Below are 24,978 nucleotides of genomic sequence, written 5' to 3'. Positions count from 1 at the left end.
GGGCTATGTGGCCTTATTCCTGCTCCTTTTTTTGAGTCAGTGCAGCTTTGTAGCAATTGTTTTGCTGCATTTTAAACAGTTATATTGCTTTTCTTGGCTTTGTATGGTATATTGGGATTGCTGATTCCTGGAATGCATATCGAAATCGCAACACAGGAGGGAGGCTATTCCGTTCTTTTGTCAAGGTCAGCTCCCCACTAAGTCTTTTCCCTGACATCTTTTGATATTTTTCTTCTCTAAGTGTTTATCTAATTCTCTCTTAATGCTTGCAATTGCCTCGGTTTGAGTGTCCTCTTGTTCTAGAATAAAGCCTGTGGGTTTAACACTTTGCCATTGCCAGTTTGTTCTCAAATATAAATGAGCTTTTGTTATTATCTCCTAGTGAGCTGTCAATGCATATCCAGTATTGTGAAAGGGCAAGGGCGAGCCGGTTGCAGTGCCATATTATTCTAAATTCTGTAAAGGACAATAGCGATCCTGTGCTGGTGACTCAGTCCTCTTTTGTTGTTATGGTTTGTGCTTTCATACTGCTGGAGTGCAGCCAGTTCTTTGCATGTCCTCTCAAGTGACATGTATTGTAAATGCCACTCTGAAATCCTCCACTTCAGTGACTGATCTCAAACAATGGCAGTCGCACCTCTCATAAGCAAGTGTAAAGAGATTTTTGATTTTTAAAAAAAAATTAATTTCTAACCTGCACACTTCCCCTGTGCTGAATACACTGATTTATGCACTAGGTTACTTATTCCTCAGGCAATATCTGCCATACAGTCCCTAACCATCACTGCCTATTAAAGTGTCAGCTGGACTTAGTTGTGGCATTGTTTTTCTCTCAGTCAGAAGATGATGGCTTCATGCAACATTTAAGTAAGTCATTGCCAATGCAGTGCTGCAGGATTGCTTCTCTGTAAGAGGTGCCAACATTTAGATTTAAGGGACTTCAAACTGGGGCTCAGTGTGCCCCTTCAGGTGAAGGAAAAAGGTTTTGTAAATTTTAACTGATGAGCTTAGAGTGTAGACCCAATGTCCAAATTAATCCCTTAAACCCGGTCAGTCCATCTTGCTTTTTGTGGGAGCTTGTGGCATAACTTGACCATGGGACTAACTTGTCCAGAGCACCACAGGGCTTCTCTCCTATTACAGAGAGATAATTGGTGGAGTGTTTAACCTGAGTGTTATCAAGCCTCGGCAAGGGGCATGGTTGGGAAGATAGGACCTTCATGGTAATGTCAGCTGGTACAGGAAATAAACCCGCACTATAGGTGTCACTTTGCAATTTCTGTAGTACAGTGGTGACTATCAATAGTTCATTGACTGTAAAGCATTTTGAGATGATTTAGTGCAAGTCTTCTCTCATTTGTGTTAATAGTGTTATGAAGGTGTAGAGGTATACTGTACCTTTGAGAGTTGATAAGCTAACAAGGACTGACAAAGCACAGAGAGTCCTGAAAAAGGTAACAATGTAACACTTGGTTGAAACAAGCAGCAGCAGATGGGTTGCCATGAAACAAAAACAAATTCAGAATCAGGCAATCAGTTTCAATTACGCCCCAAAATACCAAAGTCCTATCAAATTTGAATTTAGTATTTTGATAATATTAAAATCAATGAAACAATCTTGATGTTTTGGGGAATAAAACCAGACATTTTGAACAGTTAGGGGGAGAACTGCCAAAAACCAGCAAATGTAGACTGCTAGCTGAAGAGCCCTCTGAAAGTTATCTGTCTATAAGAAGATTGTACAGCAGAACATCAAAACTGACCTGGTGAGAATCTACAGTGGAAAATTTAAAAAGGAGAACCAGCAAAGCTGACTGGTTTTGAAATGTGATTTTTCTTTTGTAAATCTTAATCTGGATTTTTTTGTTGGACTAGTATTATAGAGTGTGAGATAAAAGATAGGTTTAAGAAAAAGGAGTTATAAATGTTTTGTTGGTTTGAATATTCTCTGTTGGATGTAAAGAATAAAGTTGCTAATTTTTACTTTAAATAATGACCTCTGGGATAGTTCTTTGCTTCTTGAATTTTAACAGATTACAGCACTGGGTGAATCTTTTCTGTATTGCTGGTTTAAATTAGCAGAGGGGTTTTCCCCATGTCGTAACAATAGACTTTGAGAGTGGACTTTGAGCTGTAAAATATATTCAAAACTGTTTTCTCTCCTGCACCAACACCATATGTAGTTTTCAGCTTAGATCAATTTCACAGTGTGCAGAAGCAGAAACCTGTCTGATATTGTCCTCCCTTTCCCCTTCATTTGCTTCCAAGTTCACATTCAGAGCTCTTAAAAGTTGCTTGGAAGAGTGATTGTGTCATTCCCTTTATCAAACAGCTTTCTCACTGACTCTTGTGAATCTCTAATCCAACTGTGCATTCTCCTTTCAGATGAGCATCGGTTGAATAGTGCCAAACTCTGTTTGATCATCCTTACCTGCATTGCGGAGGTAAGTTACAAAATGCCCCTATCCTTGTATTAATGTGAACTTGTACATCAAGGCTGCAGTCTACTATGTGTGGTATCAAGGAATCTTAGGGTATCAGGGGTCAAACCCATTGGTTGGAGTCATACCTCACACATAGAAAGATGGTCATGATTGTTGTAGGTCAGTCATTTCAGCTCCAGGACATCTCTGCAAGAGTTTCTCAGGGTTGTGTCATCAGCCCAACCATCTTCAGCTGCTTCATCAATGACCTTGCTCCAACATAAGGTCAGAAATGGGAATGTTGGCTGATGATTGCACAAGGCAACCAGCAGCATTCACAACTATCACAGCAGTCTATGTTCAAATGCAACAAGAGCTGGACAAAATCTAGACTTGGGCAAGTAACAGTTACACCGTACAAATGCCAGGCTATGACCATCACTAATAAGAGACAATCTAACCATTGCCCCTTGACATTCAACAGTGTTACGATCACTGAAACTCCTCACTATCAACATCCTGGGGGTTGCAATTGACCAGAAACTCAACTGGACTTACGAAATGAACACAGTAGCTACAAAAGCAGGTCAGAGGCTAGGAATACTGCAGCAAGTAATTCACCTCCTGAGTTCCAAATCCTGTTCATCATTGACAAGGCACAAGTCAGGAGTGGGATGAAATAACTCCCCTGTTGCCTAATGGGTGTAGCTCCAAAAATAGTCAAGGAACTTGACACCATCCAGGACAAAGCAACCTGCTTGACTGGTAGCACAGCCACAAACATCTGTTCCCTCCACCAACAATACTCAGTAGCAGCAGTGCATGCCACCTAAAAGATGCACTGCAGAAATTCACCATAGATCCTTGGACAACACCTACCAAACCCATGACCACTTCCCTCAGTAAGGTCAAGGGCAAAAGATATATGGGAACACCAACACCTGCAAGTTCCCCTCCAAGCCACTCACCATTCTGGTTTGGAAATATATCGCTGTTCTTTCACTGTTTCTGGGTTGAAACCCTGGAATTTCCTCCCTAAGAGCATTGTGGGTCAACCCACAGTACATGGACTGCATTGGTCATGAAGGCAGTTCACCATGACCTTGTGAAGGGCAACTAGAGGTGGATAGTATATGCTGGCCAGCCAGTGACACCCAAGCCCCATGAATGAATTAAAAAAGTGCACATTTTGAAATTACTGAAACGTCATGACGCTTTGTCCCTCTACCACCCTTTGAGGGAGTGACTTCCAGGTACCCACCATTGAGTGAAAACAAAATTTTCTGACATCCCCTCTAAACCTTCCATTAAATCTATGCCACCTCCTCAACCATTGATCTCTTCACAAAGAGGAAATGTTCCTTACTGTCTACCCTGTCTGTCCCCTCACAATTTTATATATTTCAATTATATTCCTCCTCTGCTCCCAGGAAAACTATCCCAGCCTATCGAATCTCTCTGACTAAATTCTGCTGTCATAGAGAGATGTACAGCATGGAAACAGACCCTTCGGTCTAACTTATCCATGACGACCAGATATTCAGCACCCGGCCCATATCCCTCCAAATCCTTTCCTATTATTATACCCATCCAGATGCCTTTTAAATGTTGCAATTGTACCAGCCTCCATCACTTTCTCTGGGAGCTCATTCCATACACGTACCACACTCTGCATGAAAACATTGCTCCTTAGGTCCCTTTTATATCTTTCGCCTCTCAACCTAAACCTATGCCCTCTAGTTCTGGACTGCCACACCCCAGAAAAAGACTTTTTTATTTATCCTATCCATGTCCTTCATGATTTTATAAGCCTCTATATCCTCCGACGCTCCAGGAAAACAGCCTTAGCCTATTCAACCTCTCCCTATAGCTCAAATCCTCCAGCCCTGGCAACATCCTTGTAAATCTTTTCTGAACCCTTTCAAGTTTCACAATATCTTTCCTACAGGAAGGAGACCAGAATTGCACACAATATTCCAACTGTGCCCTAACCAATATCCTGTACAGCTGCAACATGACCTCCCACTTCCTCTACTCAATGCTCTGACTAATAAAGGAAACCGTACCAAACATCATCATCACTATCCTATCTACCTGTGACAGTCCTGGTAACACCTGTCCAAGAACACACTTTCTTTTCAAAAACTCACCACCAAATCACCCAGTTAACAAAATTAAAACAAACAAGTTACGACTAATCAGTCAAGTAGACCACCATGGGCACTACAACAATAACAAAGCGAAAGGGAGTGTAGGAAAAGAGGGAGAGAGAACCAGTGCTTAATATTCTCTAATCAAAGTGTTTAAAGTTGTTATTGCACACCTCTGGAGCAGATGGACCGCGAACCTTGGCTTCCTGATCCAAAGGTAAAGACTCTGCTTTTGCACCACAAGAGGGCCCTAACAAGCCAGTGACTCACCCCCAATTTATCTGTTTGATAAATTAAACAAGTTACATGTACGGGGCAGTGCAACATTAACAAGAAGGAAGGGTGTGGAAAGGGGGAAGAGGTTAATTCAGAACAGAATTGGAGAGAGAAAAAATGCAGCCTTTCTACTAGAGAGCCTGTACCTGTTGTTTAAGTAAACTTCCATCAAGTCACCCATGTCCATAAATAAATTAATAAATTACAAGCCAGCACTTCTAGATATTTTCTAATCAATCTGTTCAGAGAAGTTATTACACATCGAGGTAGAACTGGAACCTGGGACTCCTGGCTCATAGTTGGGGTTACTACTACTGTGCCACAAGAGCCATCCAAGAATCCCCTTCTTAAGTACAAAGTTCAATGAGCATTGCCTACTGTCAGTCAGCACTGGAGGTATTTTGGTTTACCTGTAAAGGCACACAGAATTTTATCATTAACCCTTTTGGGTGGAGTCTTGTATGGCTGTTGGCTATAGTGAGCTTTGTGGCAGAATCAGTCAAGTACTTTCACAATGCTAACCGAGGCATCAAAAGCATATCACTGTATCTTTTTTGCTTTTGAAAAGCCTCGGGGCAGGTTTCTTGCTAGGTGCTAGTGCATTGTCAATTAAAGGTGATTATTGCTTGCTCAACACTTTCTAAGTGTCCCAGCTTGCCTTATTAATATTCGGCCTGCTATCTTACTAAACCTGCTATGAAAACTAGATGTTGAGAAACCAGAATAGATAGCTGGTAAGTTCAGATTGTAGCTTTGACCAAAGGATATGTGGGAGCAATATCTCCAGATACATTTCATGTGCACATGGAACATGTCCACAAAACAAACATCTGATAGGCGAGCCTCGAAGAGCCCTCATTGGCAAGTCAGCAGTCCACTTACAGGATATTTCAGCACGTTTGGTCTGCACCAGATTTGTCATTGTAATGCTGTGCGCTCAGGGACATACGTTGAGCTCATAGACTGGGCCAAGTTATATCTCTGGTCTTTACTTTTAATGTCATGGTGCTCACTGACTCTGAACCACCACGACCCACCAAACCTCCCCCCCGCCCCCCCCCCCGCCCCCCCCCCAACCCTCCCTGGCCTTCCATCGTGTGCCTTGTCTCCTCAGCCAAAGATACCAGGCTCATGGTACTGATGTCTTGCCTTGTCATTTAGTGTACACACAAAGGAAGTAAGCTTGTCATGGTTGTGAGCAGCCTTTAGTCAAGTCAAGGAGGGATAGCCTTTGTTCATGGTGTCCTGACACTGTACAGGGCAGCTCTGGACTGATACTGCTTGTCCAGATACACAGGGCTTTTAAAGATGGCATTGGTACATGGGATGCCAGTGAATTCTGGGATATAGGCTGAATGGTGAGTATTTCTGGGACTGTTGCACGGTAACACAGAACAGTACAGGCACTTGAGCCCTTGATGTTATGTCAACTTTTCATTCTACTCTGAGATCAGAGTAACCTACATGCCCTTCAACTTACTATCATACATGTGTCTGTCCAAGAGTCACTTAAATGTTCCTAATATATTTGACTCTATTGCCACCACTGGCAGTGCATTCCACGCGCCCACCGCTCTGTATAAAGAAATGATCTCTGATGTCTCCCCTGATCCTTTCCCTAATCACCTTAAAATTATGTCCCCTTGTGATAACCATTTCTACCCTGGGAAAAAGTCTCTGACTATTGACTCTACCTATGCCTCTCATCATCTTGTACACCTCTATCAAGTTGCCTCTCATCCTTCTTCGCTCCAGTAAGAAAAGCCTTAACTCCCTCAAACTTTCTTCATAAGACATGCTCTCCAGTCCAGCAGCATTCTGGTAAATCTCCCCTGCACCCTCTCTAAAGCTTCCACACCCTTCCTGTAATGAAGCGACCAGAACCGAACACAGTATTCCAAGTGTAGTCTAACCAGGACTTTGTAGAGCTGTAGCATAACCTCGTGGCTCTTAAACTCAGTTCCCCTGCTAATGAAAGTCAATGCACCATATGCCTTCTCAACAACCCTCTCAACTTGGGTGGCAACTTTGAGGGTTGTATGGACATAGACCCTAAGGTGCCTCTGTTTCTCCATACTGCCAAGAATCCTGCCTTTAACCCTGTATTCTGCATTCAAATTTGACTTTCCAAAATGAGTCACTTCATACATTTCCTGACTGAACTCCATTTATCAGCCCAGTTCTGCATCCTGTCAATGTCCCATTGCAACCTACGACAACTGTCCGCACTATCCACCACTCCACCAACCTTCGTGTCATCAGCAAACTTACTAATCCACCTTTCCACTTCCTCATCCAATTCATTTGGGCCATAATTCAAATATGAGGAAAGCAAAATGGGAAGGTGGTAGTTAATGAGGCAAGTTGGGTAAGATAAGGCAAAAATTCTTGCTAAACCTCACAGCAAAAATCCCTCCACAAAAAACTCGACATAACTGACATTTAGCCAAAAATACAGCAAGCTCATTCTTTAATGTTTTGCTCTGTTACAGGACCAGTACGCTAATGCCTTCTTGCATGATGACAACATGAACTTCAGGGTTAATTTGCACAGAATGGTGAGTCTTGAAGTTGAGATGCTGGTTGAACATTTCCCCAGTGTCAAAACACCAGGCATAACTAACTTAGACCTTTAGTTGCCTTTCTGGGAAGTCTCCGAGAAATTCACCAACAAGAGGAAAGATCATTTGCAATGTTCATATCCTTCTGGATTGGCAATGGTGAATATGGCAACAGTAGAGAGTCTGCCCATCTGTGAAGGTGTTTAACTGCCAACTCATCTGGGAGTAAGTCAGTTTTCAGTGATTTAATACAAAATGACCTGAAATTCTGAACTGACTGGAAACACTATACATATGAAGTTCTGGGAAATATTAACCTGTCTTTTCACTTCTAGCTGTTGTCTAATCTGCCCTGCAGTTTCTGCTTTTATTTCAGAGTGAGGGAGTCCAAATGATGATCTTAATCTGTAATGTAATTGTACACACAATGTCCCATCCTAGGGATTGAGAGGTCCTCTGTCTCTTGTTTTGTTCCACTCTATTAATATGGAAAAAGAAACCTGTTCACTAAGGTCACCATTGTCTACATCAACACTTCCCTGACGGTTATAGCATAGGATTAGTTACAGAGTAAGACTGTCCCAACTCTTTTTGTTTTAACTGGAAGTAAATCTCCATCTACAGTCCCCATTAAACCCAGGACTCTAAGCCTAATCCTGTTGCAGCTACAGTAGAGCTTTAAAAAAAAAATCTGTTCATGGGATGAGGGCGTTGCTGGCTGGGCCAGCATGTATTACCCATCCCTAATTGCCCAGAGAGCAGTTTAGAGTCAACCATATTGCTGTGGGTCTGAAGTCAGGTAGGCCAGACCAGGTAAAGATGGCCATTTCCTTCATTAAAGGACATTAGTGAGCCAGCTGGGTTTTTCTGACAATCGACAATGGTTTTATGCTCCTCATTAGAATGTTAATTTCAGATTTTTTTTATTCAATTCAAATTTCACCATCTGCCATGGCAGGATTTGAAGCTGTGTCCCAGGATATTACCTGGGTCTCTGGATTAACAGTTCAGTGATAACGCCACAACACCATTACTTCCCCAGTTAGATACGGAGAAAGGCTTTCTCTATACTGTCCCCATCAATACTCCCAGGACAGTTACAGATGAGTTTGGATATAGAGCAAAGTTCCCTGTATTCTTTTAAACAGAAAGTAAGACTTAGAGTCATAGAGATATACAGCATGGAAACAGACCCTTCGGTCCAACCCGTCCATGTTGACCAGATATCCCAACCCAATCTAAACAGTTCCAGGACAGGACAGCATGGGTTTGATGGAGAGTAAAGCTGTCTCCATAAAACACTGTTCGGAGAGTGACAGTACAGGGTCAAGAGGAAAGCTCCCTCACGTTGTCCAAATCAGACACTCGCAGGACTGTTACAGCATAGATTTGGATAAAGAGCAAAGCTTCTTCTATACTGTCTCATCAAATGCCCTCAGGTGAAGTATAACACAAGTCAGACTCTGATAAGAATTTAATTCTCACTTATCAAACATTAGATCTCAGAACCAAAATTGTATGAATCCTCCCAAGCTACTGTACATTGCTAAATTAGGTGCTCTCTTGTCCACTAACATGTTAACAAGTTGTTCAAATTGGCTTGATGTAAGGCAAAAGTAAGACAAAAGTTGGCAGTTGACAGTAACTAAATCCATGACTGAGTATAGGAAGCCACATGCTCCCTTTCTTTCACATGTCTATGTTGGAAATTATGCGCAGTTTGAGTTGAGTAATAACGTGATCGAAGTCAACATCAACAGTCCTATTAAGCAGCACCTGCTCAGCAATAATCTGCTCAGTGACACCCAGTTTGGGTTCCGACTGGGCCGTTTAGCTCCTGGCCTCATTTCAGCCTTGGTTCAAACATGGACAAAAGAACTGAATCCCAGAGGTGAGAGTGATAGTGCTTGACACAAAATCTGCATTTGAACAAGTGTGGCATCATGGAGTCCCAGCAATATTGGAATCAAGGGGGGCCGGGCAAATTTTTTGCTGTATATTGGAGTCATACCTGGCACATAGGAAGATGGTTGTGGTTGTTGGAGGTTAGTCATCTCAGCTCCAGGACTCCTCTGCAAGAATTCCTCAGGGTAGTGTCCGAGCCCAACTGTCTTCAACTGCTTTATAAATGACCTGCCCTCCAGCATGAGGTCAGAAGTGTTGATGTTTGCCGATGATTATACAATGTTCAGCACCACTCACAACTTTCTCAGATGCTGAAACATGTCATGTTCAAATGCAGCAAGATCTGGACAATATCCAGGCTTGGGTTGACAAGTGGCTAGTAATATTTGCATTACACAAATGCCAATCAGTGATCATCTCCAATAAGAGACAATCTGACCCTACCACCGCTTAACATTGAATGATGTTACCATCTCTGAATCCCCCACTATCAACATTCTGGAGCTCACCATTGATCAGAAACTCAAACGGACATGCTACATAAACACAGTGGCTGCAAGAGCTGGTCAGAAATGTGGAATACAGTGGAAAGTAATTCACCTCCTGACATGCAGAACCTGTCCTCCATCTACAAGGCACAAGTGTGATGAAATGCTCCCCACTTCCCTGAATGGGTGCAGTTCAAAATACCCTCAGGAAGCTTTATGCCATCTCCATCAAAGCAGCCTGATTGATTAGCACCACGTTCACAAGCATCCACTCCCTCCACCACCGACGCTCAGTAGCAGCAGTGTGTACTACCAACAAGATGCATGGCAGAAGTTCACCGAAATCTTTAGATAACATCTTCCAAACCCCTGACCACTTTCATCTGGAAAGACAAGGGCAACAGTTACATGGGAACACGTACACCTGCAAGCTCCCCTCCAAGCTACTTAACATCCTGACTTGTTCCTTCACTGTGACTGTCTCAAAATCCTGAAATTCCTTCCCTAAAGGGATTGTGAGTCAACTTACAGCACATAGACTGCAGGTTCAAAAGGTAGCTCACCATGACCTTGTGAAGGGCAACTAGGCGCGGGCAATAAATGCTGGCTGATCCAGTAACAACCACATTCCCCCGAGTGAATAAAAAAAGCAAAGAATGAGCAAAAGGGCAGGAACATGATTACTTAGAGAGAGCCTGTCTGATATGCGGAAACTGCTTTGTTCTTTTGATTGTTCACTGCTTTCTCTGAATGTCTTCAACTTGTTAAAAAGTCTTTATTTTGAATGCAATTCAGCAATTACAAAACAAAAATGTAAACCGAATTTCATTATGTGATAGGATTGATTGAGGATTTGGTTGTAGACATAACCTGTCAAAGAAGGACTAATTGTCTCTTCATGGTCCATAAAATTGTTCTGTTAACTTTTAAATCACCTCCTAGCCCATGCGACATCGGAAGAAAGCCGCTGAGAAGAACATCCCCTCTCGCCCTCTTGTCTGTGCTGTTTTAGGTAAATCTCTTATTAAAAATCTTTTTTGTCTCCTTAATAAAGTCATTATTTAAAATGTTCTTTGGTTTTTAAAAAAAAAAGCAAGATTCAGGGTCCATGATTAAAAATTATGAATGTTAAGAATGCAGTCTGCTCAGCTGCAGATGTTAGCCTGCTTTAGGGACCATCTGTCAATGTAGAGTTCAGTTCAGTTCTCTGTGTCCCCCTCGTTCTAAGTTGTGAATGACCCCTCTGATGTCAGCAATCCAAGATCTACAAATCTGTGGCAGCTAGTCCTGTGTGTTTACATTCAATAGCTCTCTTCAGCTGAGCACAGGCTATCTGGGGAGAATGATGCCCAACACTAAAGTTAATATTATCCAATGTCCCACCTCCCATTGTCTTGACTCCCTAGTCTATTGAAAATCTATCCAACTCAACCTTGTATATAGTCATAGAGACGTATACATGGAAACAGACCCTTCAGTCCAACCCGTCCATGCCGACCAGCTATCCCAACCCAATCTAGTCCCACCTGCCAGCACCCGGTCCATATCCCTCCAAACCCTTCCTATTCATATACCCATCCAAATGCCTCTTAAATGTTCCAATTGTACCAGCCTCCACCACTTCCTCTGGCAGCTCATTCCATATACGTACCACCTTCCGTGTGAAAAAGTTGCTCCTTAGGTCTCTTTTATAACTTTCCCCTCTCACTCTAAACCTATGCCCTCTACATCCCAGGGAAAAGACTTTGTCTATTTATCCTATCCACGCCCTTCATAATCTTGTAAACCTCTATAAGGTCACCCCTCAGCCTCGAACGCTCCAGCGAAAACAGCCCCAGCCTGTTCGGCCTCTCCCTATAGCTCAAATCCTCCAACCCTGGCAGCATCCTTGTAAATCTTTTCTGAACCCTTTCAAGTTTCACAACATCTTTCCGATAGGAAGGAGACAATATTCTAACAATGGCCTAACCAATGTCCTGTACAGCTGCAACATGACCTCCCAATTCCTGTACTCAATATTCTGACCAATAAAAGAAAACACACCAAATATTTAATGTCCTAGCTTTTACTGCTCTCTGGGGAAGAGAATTCAAAGTCTGCGGAGAAAAAAACATGCTTCTCACCTCAATTTCAAATAAGAAGCTCCTTTATGTTTAAGTCGCATTCCCTACTTCTTGAGTCCTCCCACAAGGAGATGCACTCTCTTTGGTCCACTTCCTTACATCTAATTACGTCCTTCCTTGAGTAAGGAGGTTCACATTTGCACAGTACTCCAGAGATGACCTCACTGAGGCCTGTACAACAGCAAGAATTCATCCCTGCGTTTATATTTGATTCTTGCTGCAATAAGTATCAACATTCCATTTAATCTTGCTGTACCTGCATGCAATGCATTTATGATTCTTGCACCAGGACACTCCCAGACACCTCAGTACGTCTGCATTCAACAGTCTGTCCTTTTAAATAATGTACTGTTTTATTCTTCCAGTCAAAATGGGCAAATGCACATTTTTCCAAGTTATACTCTCTGCCAAGTTTTGCTAACTCCATTTATTCATATCTCTGCACAGACTCATTTTATCAGTTTCACAATTTATATGTCTACCTAGCTTCGAGTCACCAGCAAATGTTTCTACTGTATGTTTGGTCCCATCATCCAAGTTAGTGATATAGATTGTAAATTGTTAAGGGATCAGCATGATCCTGTGGCAGTCCACTAGTTACAGCTTGTCAATCTAAAAATGAATTCCCTACTCTCAGCTTCCCGTCAGTGAAACAAACCTCTATCCATGCTAATCACCCTGAGGTCTTATTTTGTTTAAAAATATTTGTACAGTATCATCGGGAGTGGAGGCCACATGTTCCTAAGAAAGGAACAGAAAAAATCAAGTAGCAAATTTAATATTTGTAAGGGGACATTGCAAATGGGATGTTCAAGGTGAGTAATTGGGTAAAGTGTCTGATGAGGCAGAATATGTTGGACAAGAAAAGTGAACGTTCTCTTAGAGGAGTCGGCTTTCGTTGTTCCATGTTTCTTTTCTGCTTCCTTCCTTTTGATGTTCCTGTGGTGCTGGTTCCTGTTGGAATTTTATACAAGTCTAGACTGCAAAGGGCAGCCAGGCTTTGTCTGAATGCAATTTTGTTTGGTATTTCTGGCTGGATGTGACGATACTGTGGCCCTGTCAGATTTGGACACCTCTTTGTGTAGCCTTAATTAGAATTTATTGGAAATTATAGGATGTATTAGTACATTGCCAAAGAGAGGTTGTTTGATGGACATTAGGGGCATGACAATTGGTCTGACCCTCCCTTAGCTTGCATTTGAAGTCAGCCAGAGTTCCTTGTCTTAACACTAGCCAAGGTTGAGGGTGACGAAGTAACATTAAAATAGTTGAACTGTTCTTGTGGTCTAGGTTCACCAGAAAGGAAAAAAAAAATTGCTGTGTGATATAATAGAGGAAGAATTAACTTTTCACAACCTCAGGACATCTTAAATTGGATTATGGCCAGTTAATTACTTTTTGAAGTGTAGTTACTGTTGTAATGAAGCAAATATGACACCCAACTTGTGTATAGCAAGGTCCTGCCAACCACAATATGATTATGAACAGATGTTCTATTTAAGTCGTATTAGTTGAGGGACAAGTATTGGTCAGGGAGGACTCACCTTCCTCTTTATTCAGACTGTGGACTATTGTACCTGAGAGGGTGTGTGGGACCGTGATTTAATGTCAGAGGCTTGCACCACTGACAGTGCAGCTCTCCTTCAGTGCAACACTGAAGATGTCAACATGGATTTTATGCTCAAGTCTCTGGAGCAGTTTCGAACTTGCATCATTCTGACTTGAGTAGCGAGACTGCTCCCCACTGAGCCACAGCTGATACTTGACAGACTGATACTGATGCTGCAGCTCTAGCAGCAATTGGAGCCAATGGAATGGGGGAAGGGAAGGAAAAGAAGAGAGTGAAGGTTTCACATTGTCAGAAATTACAAAATGCTTTCGTATTAGTCCCAGACTTGATGTGGAACTGTGTTGACATCCTGTCTCATTTAATGATAGGAGAATGCAGTTCACAGCTGCCTCTGCACATCAAAGCTTGAGGCTGTTACACACACACCGACAGCTCTTGATTGAAATTTCGCATATCTTTCGCTTGACTGCTCTATAAAGGGGATGTGTATTGTGCAATTATCATATAAATATATTCTTTGAGTTGCTAGGGAAATATTTGTGTTTCTGATATCTCTGTCAGCATTCTGGGTTTTAAAACAGCTCATTAGCTCCCTCAATGACTGTGCTGGCACATGCATAATGAAGTTCAGCCCCCACCTCATCTCTCTTTGGTCCTAAATCACTACCAGTCTTGGTTAGGGTACTAGTAGGAGTCCTACAAATAATATCCCAAGTTTAAGAAATGTAGGATTGACAGGTTTTAATTTCTTTTTGAACAAAATACTGGAGAAACCCAGCACATCTGACATCATCTATGAGAAGAAACAGAGTTTACATTTTGGATCCAATGTGGCTCTTGCAGAGCTGGGAGGAACACTTTGGTTTCAGAAGAAAAATCATATTGGACTCAATGTTAACTAGTTCTCCACAGATGCTGCTAAGCATGTAAACTTATGTACATATAAATATATAAACTCTGAGCAGATTGGGTCTTTCGGCCCCTGAAACCCACTCCATCATTAAATAAGTTCATGGCTGATCTGTTTGTGTTTTAAATTCCACGTTCCTACTATCTCTGATGACCTTTCATAACCCGTCTACAAATATGTGTCAACTTCTGTTTTTTTAAGGCAAAGATAGATTTTTGAACAGTAAAGGAATTAAGTGTTATGATTAGCAGGCAGGTAAGTGGAGCTGTGTTTACGAAAAGATCAGCCATGCTCTTATTGAGTGGCAGAACATGCTTGTTGGGCCAGATGGTCTGCTCCTGCTCATGTTTCTTATATTCTTTAAAGTATCCAATGATCCTGCCTCTATCACTTTCTGATATCGAGTTCCAAACCCTCAGAAAAATGCTCCCATCTCTGTCCTAAAAAGATGATGCCTAATTTTGAAACAATACACCTTCTGACCACACCAACAGATTAGACCTTGTCAAGTCTATTCAAGGTCTTATATACTAACTTTTATTGATTTTTGCAGTAGAGCACCTCAATTTTTCATGTAGCAGAACACCTAAATCTCTCTGCACTTCAGAATTCTGCAGTCATTCTCCATTTAAATTATAGTGCCTTTTTTATTCTTCCTGCCAAAGTGAACAATTTCACATTTTCCCACATCACCACACCTATCAGGTTTTTGCCCACTCACTCCCTTTCTGTCCTCTTCATATCAAGCTTTTCTATTTTTGTGTCATCCGCAAATTAGCTCCCAGACCTTCGATCCCCTCTGTTAAGTCATAAATTACAAATGCAGATCCATGTAGAATTCCACTCATCACCTTCTGCCAATCAGAAAAAAGACCTTGTTTTCTGCCAGGCAACCTAACTTCTGTCCATTTAATATGTATCGCCTAGTTCATGAGCTCCAACTTCGTGCAATAACCTTTTATGTGGCACATTATCAAATTCACTCCAGAAATCCAAGTACAGCACATCTATAGGTTCATCTTTATCCACAGTGTATGTCACTACTTCAAAGAATTCCAATAAAGAATGTAAAAGTCAACCCACAATTTTTGATTTAATTTTTCATGTACATTATATTTTATGTTAAGGTTGATCTTAGTTCAGGAATCAAAGCTCCTTTTTCCTTCCCCTCCTGTCTGACTTTCCCCAGGATCCCTATACATACTCACTGTAGAAATGGAATGAGTAAGAACTATTGCCCAGGGAAAACCCCATTGATATTCCTGTCTCAAGGTGGCTGCTTGAACTACTCTTCCATTGTTTACAGCATTGAGAGTCCACATCGGAGAACTCCCAATAAGAACAGTTATGAGAAATCCATAGCAGAACTTGGAAGTATCTTTTAAAAAATGTATTTATTCTTGCACAGAATTTGCGTGTCGCCGGTAAGGCTTATATTTATCATCCATCCCTAATTGCCTTTGAACTGAGTGGCTTGTTAGGCCATTTCAAAATGCGTTTAAGAATAAACTACATTGCTGTGGATCTGGAATCACATGTAGACCAGGTTGGATAAGAAGGTGGATTTCATAGAGTTATAGAGCTGTACAGCATGGAAACAGATCCAACTTGTCCATGCCGTCCAGATATCCTAAATTAATCTAGTCCCATTCGCCAGCATTTGGCGCATATCCCTCTAAACCTTTCCTATTCATGTGCCCATTTAGATGTCTTTTTAAATATTGTAATTGTACCAGCCTCCACCACTTTTTCTGGCAGCTCATTCCATACACGTACCACCCTCTACGTGAAAAGGTTGGCCTTTAGTTCCCTTTTAAATCTTTCCCCTCTCACGTTAAACCTATGCCATCTAGTTTTGGACTCCACTATCCTAGGGAAAAGATCTTGGCTATTCATCCTCTCTGTGCCCTTAATGATTTTATAAACCTCTATAACGTCACCCTTCAGCCTCCCACGCTCCAGGGGAATTAGCCCCAGCCTATTCAACCTCTCCCTATAGCTCAATCCCTCCAACCCTGATAATATCCTTATAAATCTCTTCTGAACCCTTTCAAGTTTCACAACATATTTCCTATAGCAATGAGGCCAGAATTGAATGCAGTATTCCAAAAATAGCATAACCAATGTCCCCTACAGCTGCAACATGACTTCCCAACTTCTATACACAATGCACTGACTAATGAAGGCAAGCATGCCAAATGGCTTCTTCACTATCCTATCTACTTACAACTCCACTATCAAGGAACTATGAACCTGCAGTCCAAGGTCTCTTTGTTCAGAAACACTCCCTAGGACCTTACCATTAAGCAGTTAAGTCCTGCCCTGATTTGCCTTTCCAAAATGCGCACCTCACATTTATCTAAATTAAACTTCATCTGCCACTGTTCGGCCCTTTGGCCCATCTGATCAAGATCCCATTGTTCTCTGAGGTAACCTTCTTAGCTGTCCACTCCACCATCAATTTTGGAGACATCTGCAAACTTACTAACTGTATCTCCTACGTTCGCATCACATCATTTATATAAATGACAAAAAGTAGTGGATCTAGCAATGGACCTTAAATTACACTGTGAACCAGATGCTTAGTTTGCAACAATTGGTGTTAGTTTCATGATTGCCATCATTAAGACTAGCTTTATATTCCACATTTATTAACTGAATTCAAATTCCATTGGGTTCCATCATCCCCAGAGCATTGGTCTAGGGCTCTGGATTCATAGTCAAGTGGCATTACCATTCCTCCATATTCTCCCAGGCAACTGAGCGAAACAATCAGTCTGACTGCAACAGAGTGAAGCTTACCAGGGTACAGCCACTCATGGCAACTTTGTGGGAGGCCAGGGAAGAGTTTACTGGGCCCCTTGCTGAAATATTTGTATCATTGATAGCCAGAGGTGAGGTGTTGGAAGACTGGAGGGTGGCTATTGTGGTGCTATTATTTAAGGAAGTGGTAAGGCAAAGCCAGGGAATTGTAGACCGGTGACCCTGACGTCAGTTGTTAAGTTGCTGGAAGAAATTCTGAGGGACAGAATTTACTTGAATTTGAAAGGCCAGGACTGAATAAGGAGAGTCATCATGGCTTCGTGCGTGGGAAATTGTATCTCACAAATTTGATTGAGATTTTTGAAGAAGTGATGAAGGCGATTGATGGGGTAGAGCTATAGACATGGTTTTAAGGTGTTCGACAAGGTTCTGCCTGGTAGGATGGTTAGCAAGGCCAGATCACGTGGAATGCAGGAGGTGCTAGCTATTTGGATACACTAGCTTGAAGGTAAGAGACAGAGGGTGGTAGAGAGTTTTTCAGGCTGGATGCCTGTGACCAATGGTATGTTTCAAGGATTGGTGCAGGGTACACCACTTTTCGTCATTTGTATAAATGATTTGGATGAGAATATAGGAAGAATGGTCAGTAAGTTTGCAGATTACATTAAAATTGGAGGTGTAGTGGACAGTGAAGAAGGTTACCTCAGAGTAAGCTTGATCAGATAGGGCAGTGGGCTGAGGAGTGGCAGCTGGAGTTTAACTTAGATAAATGTGAAGTGTTGCATTTTGGTAAGGCAAACCAGGGCAGGACTTATACACTTAATGGTAAGGTCTTGGCAGTGATGCCGAGCAAAATGAACTTGGGGTGTTGCATAGTTCCGTGAAAGTGGAGTCACGGGTCGAGAGGATGGTGAAGTAGGCATTTGGTACATTTGCCTTCAGAGGTTAGTACGTTGAGTGTAGGAGTTGGGTTGTCATTTTGCTGCTGTACAGGCCATTGGTTGGGCCACTTTTGGAATACTGCATTCAATTCTGGTCTCCCTGCAATGGGAAAAATGTTGTTAAACTTGAAAGGATGCAGAAAAGATTGACAAGGCTCTTTCTGGGGGTTTGCGTTATAGGGAGAGGCTGAATAGGCTGGGGCTATTTTCCTTGGGGTGCTGGAGACCTTGTAGAAGCTAATAAAATCATGAGGGGCATGAATAGGATGAATAATCAAGATGTCTTTTTCTCAGAGTTGGGGGGTGGGGTGGGGGGCGGGAAGGTGGTGATGTGGGGTGGGGGGAGTGTCCAAAACTAAAATGCATTGGTTTAAAGTTAAAGAAGAGAGATTTAAAAGGGACCTGAGGGGCAACTTTTTCACACAGAGTGTGATGCTTGTTTAAACAAGCTGCCAGAGGAAGTGGTGGAGGCTGGTACACTTACAATATTTTAAAGGCATCTGGATAGGTATATGAATAGGAAGGGCTTAGTGGGATAAGGGCCAAAAGCTGACGAATAGGACTAGATCAGTTTAGAATATCTGATCAGCACGGATGAGTTGAGCCAAAAAGTATTTTTCCATTGAGAGAAAAAAAAGATACATTTTTGGAAAAAAGCAAGGTGGACTGAGATTAATTGGGTGGCTTTATCAAAGAGGTCACAACTGTGTGATGAGCCAAATGGCCTCTTTCTTTGCTGTATTCAGTGACTTTTATGACTTTGCTTTTAAGTGATATAATTTGGACATAGATAAGATAAAGATTGCATTCAACTGTGATTTCACGTGACAGGAGGATATCTGACTGGTACACTTTAGGCCTGTGCAGCTTCTGTTACAAGCCAGTATTTCAGGGGTAATAAATAGCTGCGATTATTATTTGCTATTATCTGATTGTACTCACCATAACTGCAACAACTATATCAATTATTGCCTGACTGAAAGCATCATCAGACTCGGGTGGGTCTTGCAACAACTAAGTTCAAATATGTGCAGTGGGCCTGTGTGTGTGTGTATGCACGCTTGTACATGTGCACATGCATCTTCACGCATGTGTGTGCACGCACACACACACACACACACACACACACACACCCTCATGCACACAGGTTTCTGCATCTATCACAGGCACACACCTCTAAATGTCTTTCTCACCATTCAGTATGCTGTCATGCTTGCCCATATTGTTTGCTTAAGGACACACAAATGTAGTGAATCAAGTGGAAGCTAATCTCGTGCAACACTCTGATTCTTTTCCATCCCAAATTATGCGCTCCCTCTTTCACATGCTAGCTGTCAAAAAATTCCAAAAAATTATTCATGTACCTACACCTCACGTGTACAGCTTGCTCAAGGATATGCTGAGATATCTGAATGAAATTGTATTATAAAGAACTTCTCATGATTTTGGGAATTCCAAAATGCTTCACAACTAGTGACATATTTCAATGTCATAATACAGGAAATCTGGCAACTAATTTGCCCACAGCAAGCTCCCTTAACTTAGTAATTTATCATGTTGTTACTTATCTGTTTTATTGATGTTGGGTGATGGATAAATCTTTGTTCAGGACAACAGCAGGAGATCCTTTTTTGTGAAATAATGTCGACTGTAGTTCACTTTGTAGTCCGCTAAATTCTCGAGAGTCAAAGTTCAAGCTCCTGTACAGGACTAAAATTGAAAAATCAGAGCTGACCATCCTAATGCATTACTGAGGGAGTGCTGTATTAGTGACAGGTCCTCTTGTTGGATAAAATATTGGCCTGATATCCAGTCTGGAATCATTGGATGTAAAAATAAATCCATGACACTTTTTGGCCACCTGTATGTCCCCATCTTGGCCAATATTTATCCCTCACTCAACATAGCAGAAACAGATTATGTGGTCATCATTACATTGCTTTTGTAGGAGCTTGCTGTCGACAAATTCGCTGCCATATTTTCCACATGAGAACACTTAAAAATTATCTAAAGTACTTCATTAGCTGTGCGGGGCTGACACACATTTGGCAGTCATGAAAACTGATAAATCAACACGCCGTTGTTGTTCCTCCTATTCATTTGTAGGGTATGGGCATTGCTGGCTGGCCAACATTTATTGCCCATCCCTCGGTACCCTTGTGAAGGTGGTGTGAGCTGCCTTGAACTGCTCCAGTCCACCTGCTAGACATAGTTCGATAGGACCCTTTTCTGTATCCACTCAAGAGGGCAGAGAGGACTTTGGTTTAACATTCTACCTGAAAGATGACACCTCCGACAATGCAGTGCTCCCTCAGTACTGCTGTTTGGTGTGGTAGCCTTGGTTTTGTGGTTGAGACTTGACTTCCATTCGGATTCAGATTCTAATTTCTTGTCCACAGCTTAGCAGTTCGAAACTAATTTTTTTTCCTCCTATTTGAGCTGGGGGCACTGAGTCCTTTTGTAATACTACTGTGGCTGTGATCCACTTTGTACCTGGGCTGTGTGCTGTCTATTACAATTAATACCTATGCAAATCATGTTAGCTTCCACCTAAAATTTCTAAAAGGTCCATCTTTGAGACTGGAAGGATCTTTTCATTATCTAACTGCTGATGAATATATATGAATGAATTATGGTAATTAAATCTAATTTACCAGCATGCAAAATTAGGATGTGGCCATTTCGCTGACATTACATCAAAGCAAAGCTAATTGAAGAAACGGAGACAACGTGAAAAGAAATCAGAATTATTTTGGTATTAAAATAGTTGACTAATTTGCTGGTCCTTTCACTTTCTATAAATTTAAAATGTCAGTGTTTTGATTTCTCTTGAACAGGAATCCCTTTGCTATACCACTCTGTACCAGACATACCATGGATACTATTGGGGATGAGATTTCTCGGGAGATATTTTGTAGAATATGGGTATTGCTGGCCAGGTCAGCATTGATTGCTCATCCCTAGTTGTCCAGATATTAAAGTACCTATTCGAAATGGCTCAGGGAATCCCTGTGGGGCTCGACCTGTAAGTCTCTTATAGTTCGTCCCAGAGATCGTACTCTGTGGTAGTCTGAAATATAAAACTCTTACACACAGTTTAGTTTAAATTATTACCTTTATTTACCAATGGCATCAATGTTACACTTTAACATAGATACCTACAAGCCAGGCTTGAGCTAAGGTTTAAAACCATTATCAAAGTAGCAGCACCAGCTCTTACCCCTAAGAGCTCTGTCAGGCTGCTCCCCTTATTGCTGCAAACAAGTTGTCTTTAGACAGAAATTGTTATTAAAATTATAAAAACACCACAGATGAACAGCAATAAAATGGCAAAAGTTTGCAGAGGAAGAGGAACCCATTGACAGGTCAGAGTATGCTTGACTAATTAAGCTACATGCACATGAAAGTGGGAACCATTGATCCAGGCAGGCCCCAAATGGCTGATTGCTTTGGCTAGATAACCTTCCCTTTTAACAGTACATCATAACGAGGGACTAGTCTAAACTATGTGGAAAGGTCATGAGGTAACCTCGCTCAGCTAACATGCCCAGTATCATTGTCCTACAAAGTGGCTTTTTCTTTTAAAATCATCATAGATTCCCATAATGCAATTTAAATTCATAACATTCCTGGATCTCAAGCTCCAGGGAACAACACACAAACATTCAATCCATGACAAGCCAGTGCACATTCAAATCAGACCATAAAGAGCTAATCTTTCCAGCAGCTTCCATCCTGTCTGTCTGTCTGTCTCTCTCTCTCTCTCTCTCTCTGTGTCCCTTGAACCCTTAGGCCAGTGAATGTAATTTACAGAAGAATGTTTTCTCTCTCTCTCTCACTCACACATGACTCTCTTCCAACTTTCTTACTATCTCAGTTTCAGCCTTCATGTTTTCCTAGCCTGTAGGGGTAATGAGACATTCATATTCCAGAACAAGATGCGGGAGCTGAGTTTCATAAATTCAAATCTGCTCAGTGTGGTTTACATGAAAACGTATCAGGCTTGTTTTATTACATGCATATTCCACTCAGCTTATTAAATTACAAGTTCTTTTCCTATTGAATATGAGTTTGGTTAAGAGTATTCGATAAAACGCAAATTTTTAGTTATCTGACATCCAACTGTGAAATATGCACGCCTCCAGCCCCCAGCATGAGAAAGACATACTGCCACACATTCCACAAGTGAACAAATCTTGTCCCCTTATTTACACCAATGCATTGACACTAAGAACAGATGCCCCCAATTCTTCTGAGCAAGTGCCTCCTTCACCTTGGTCAAGTTATTTCCTGAATTTTCTTAGCAGATATGTAACATCTGAGGCTACAAGCTTTCTCACCCAGGACAATTAAAAGTCAACCACATTGGGGCTGGAAGCACATATAGGCCAACCAGGTGAGAATGGTAGATTTCCTTCCCTAAATGAATATTTCTGAAAGAATTGCATTTTTACAACAATTGACAGTAATTATGTGGACACCATTGGGTCAGCCCTTTGTTCCGGACTTTAATTCAAACTGAGATTCAAACTCCTGTCCTCAGAAAATTAGTCTGGGTTCTGGAATGCTACATTATTGCAATGCCACTGCCTCCCCTTAAAGAAGTGGAAGCCAAATCTGTGGCACTGCTGGTGTGTCTGGGGTACAAGAGGGGAGGAAGAAGAATGACTGGCCTACAGTGATAGGGGATTCAATAGTAAGGGGAACAGTCAGGCATTTTTGCAACTGCATAGACTCCAGATCGTTTTCCTGGTGCCAGAGTCAAGGTTGTCTCAGAGCAGCTGCAAAACATTATGAAGGGCCTGAGTGAACGTCCAGTAGTTGTAATATATGTTGGTATCAACAATATAGGTTAGAAAAAAGCAATGAGGTCCTACAGGCAGAATACAGGGCATTAGGATGTAAATTAAAATGTAGGATCTCTAAGGTGGTAATCTCAGTATTACAAGTGAGAATAGAAATCAAGGAGAAATGGTGCATGAGGGAGAGGTGCGGACTGCTGGGACAATGAGATTGTCTCTGGTAAGGTGGACAGTAGGACTAGTACAAGCAGGATGGGTTTCGACTGGGATTGAAAGATGAGAAGCAAAAGTGGAAGGTGGATAAAACATGGGAGAGAAACAATTGGAGCCATAATGCAAAATAAAAGCAAGATGACTAACAAAGTTAAAAAGACAAGTCTAAAGTCTTTGCAATTTAATGCACGGAATGTTCACAATCAGGTCGATGAACTAATGCAACTAGATGTAACTAGTTATGAAATAGTTGTGATGACAGAGACATGACTGCATGAGTGATCAAGGATAAGAACTGAACATTCGTTATTTAGGAAGGATTGGCAAAAGCAAAGGTGGTGGTGTAGCTTTATTGGAAAAGGAAGATATCAGTGCAGTCGTGAAGGACATTAACTGAGTAAAATATGATGTGAACCTTTATGGATGAAGATAAGTATGATCAAGGGGCAGAAGACATTGTTGGTAGTTGTCTATGAGCCTCCAAATAGTAGTGAATATATAAGGGAAGGTATTAAGGAAGAAATTAGAGAGATGTGCCAGAAGGGCATAATTGTAATCATAGATGACTTCAATTTACATATCGGTTGGATATACCAAGCTAGCAATGATATTATGGAAGAGGATTTCCTGGTGTGTGTATTCATGTTCTTTTAGACCACAGTGCAGAGGAACCAATTCGAGAACAGACTGTTGTGGCCTGGATTCTGTACAATGAGAAAGGATGAGAGTCATAGAGTTATAAAACATGGAGCAGATCCTTCAGTCCAACTCGTCCATGCTGACCAGATATCCTAAATTAGTCAAGTTCCATTTGCCAGCATTTGGCCCTTATCCCTCTAAACTCTGCCTCTTCATGTACCCATCCAGATGCCTTCTAAATGTTGTGATTGTACCAGCCTCCACCACTTCCTCTCTCAGCTCATTCCATACATGCACCACCCTTTTGCATGAAAAGGTTGTCCCTTTTAAATCTTTCCCCTCTCACCTTAAACCTATGCTCCCTAGTTTTGGACTCTGCTACCCTGGAGAAAGAACCTTTGCTATTCACTTTATCCATGCCCCTCATGATTTTATAAAATTTTATAAGGTCAGCCTCCGGTGAATTAGCCCCAGCCTATTCAGCCTCTCTCTATAACTCAAACTTTCCAACCCTGACAACATCCTTTTCTGAACCCTTTCAAGTTTCACAACATATTTCCTTTAGCAGGAAGACCAGAATTGAATGCAGTATTCCAAACGTGGCCTTACCAGCATCTTGTATATAGCTGGCAACATGATATCCCAACTCCAGTACACAATGCACTGACCAATAGAAGCAAGCTTACTAAATGCCGCCTTCACTACTCTGTCTACCTGTGACTCTACCTTCAAGAAACTATAAGCCTTCACCCTAAAATCTCTTTGGGAACATACCCCAGGACCTGACCATTAAGTATATCAGTCCTTCCCTGATTTGCCTTACCAAAATGCAGCCGTCACATTTATCCAAATTAAACTTCATCTGCCATTGCTCAGCCCGTTGGCCCATCTGGTCAAGGTTGTGTGTATTCTGAGATAACCTTTTTCACTGTCCACTGCACCACCAGTTTTGGTGTCATCTGCAAACTTACTAACCATTACTCCTATATTCACATCCACATAATTTATATAAATGATAAAAAGCAATGGACCCTGCACCGACGCTTGTGGCACTCCACTGGTCATAGGCCTCCAGTCCAAAAAACAACCGTCTACAAACCACCCTCTGTCTTCTACCTTCAAGCTAATTTTGTATCCAAATGGTTAGCTCTGCCTGGATTCCATGTAATCTAATCTTGCTAACCAGTCTCCTATACAGAACCTTGTCGAATGCC

General features: G+C 41.6%; 1 protein-coding gene across 1 annotated transcript in view; it reads left to right on the top strand.

Moving 5' to 3' along the window:
- armh3 (armadillo like helical domain containing 3) overlaps positions 1 to 24,978 on the top strand; it is a 154,416-nt gene that overhangs the window by 60,434 nt on the left and 69,004 nt on the right. Inside the window, exons 16-18 of the mRNA XM_072557221.1 lie at positions 2,386 to 2,444; positions 7,342 to 7,407; positions 10,746 to 10,815. Of these exons, the coding sequence (XP_072413322.1) occupies positions 2,386 to 2,444; positions 7,342 to 7,407; positions 10,746 to 10,815 (195 nt within the window). The remainder of the gene's footprint in view (positions 1 to 2,385; positions 2,445 to 7,341; positions 7,408 to 10,745; positions 10,816 to 24,978) is intronic.

The sequence above is a fragment of the Chiloscyllium punctatum genome, chromosome 38 (assembly GCF_047496795.1).
Source record: "Chiloscyllium punctatum isolate Juve2018m chromosome 38, sChiPun1.3, whole genome shotgun sequence".
Taxonomy (NCBI): Eukaryota; Metazoa; Chordata; class Chondrichthyes; order Orectolobiformes; family Hemiscylliidae; genus Chiloscyllium; species Chiloscyllium punctatum.
This window is presented reverse-complemented; position numbering and strand designations above follow the sequence as displayed.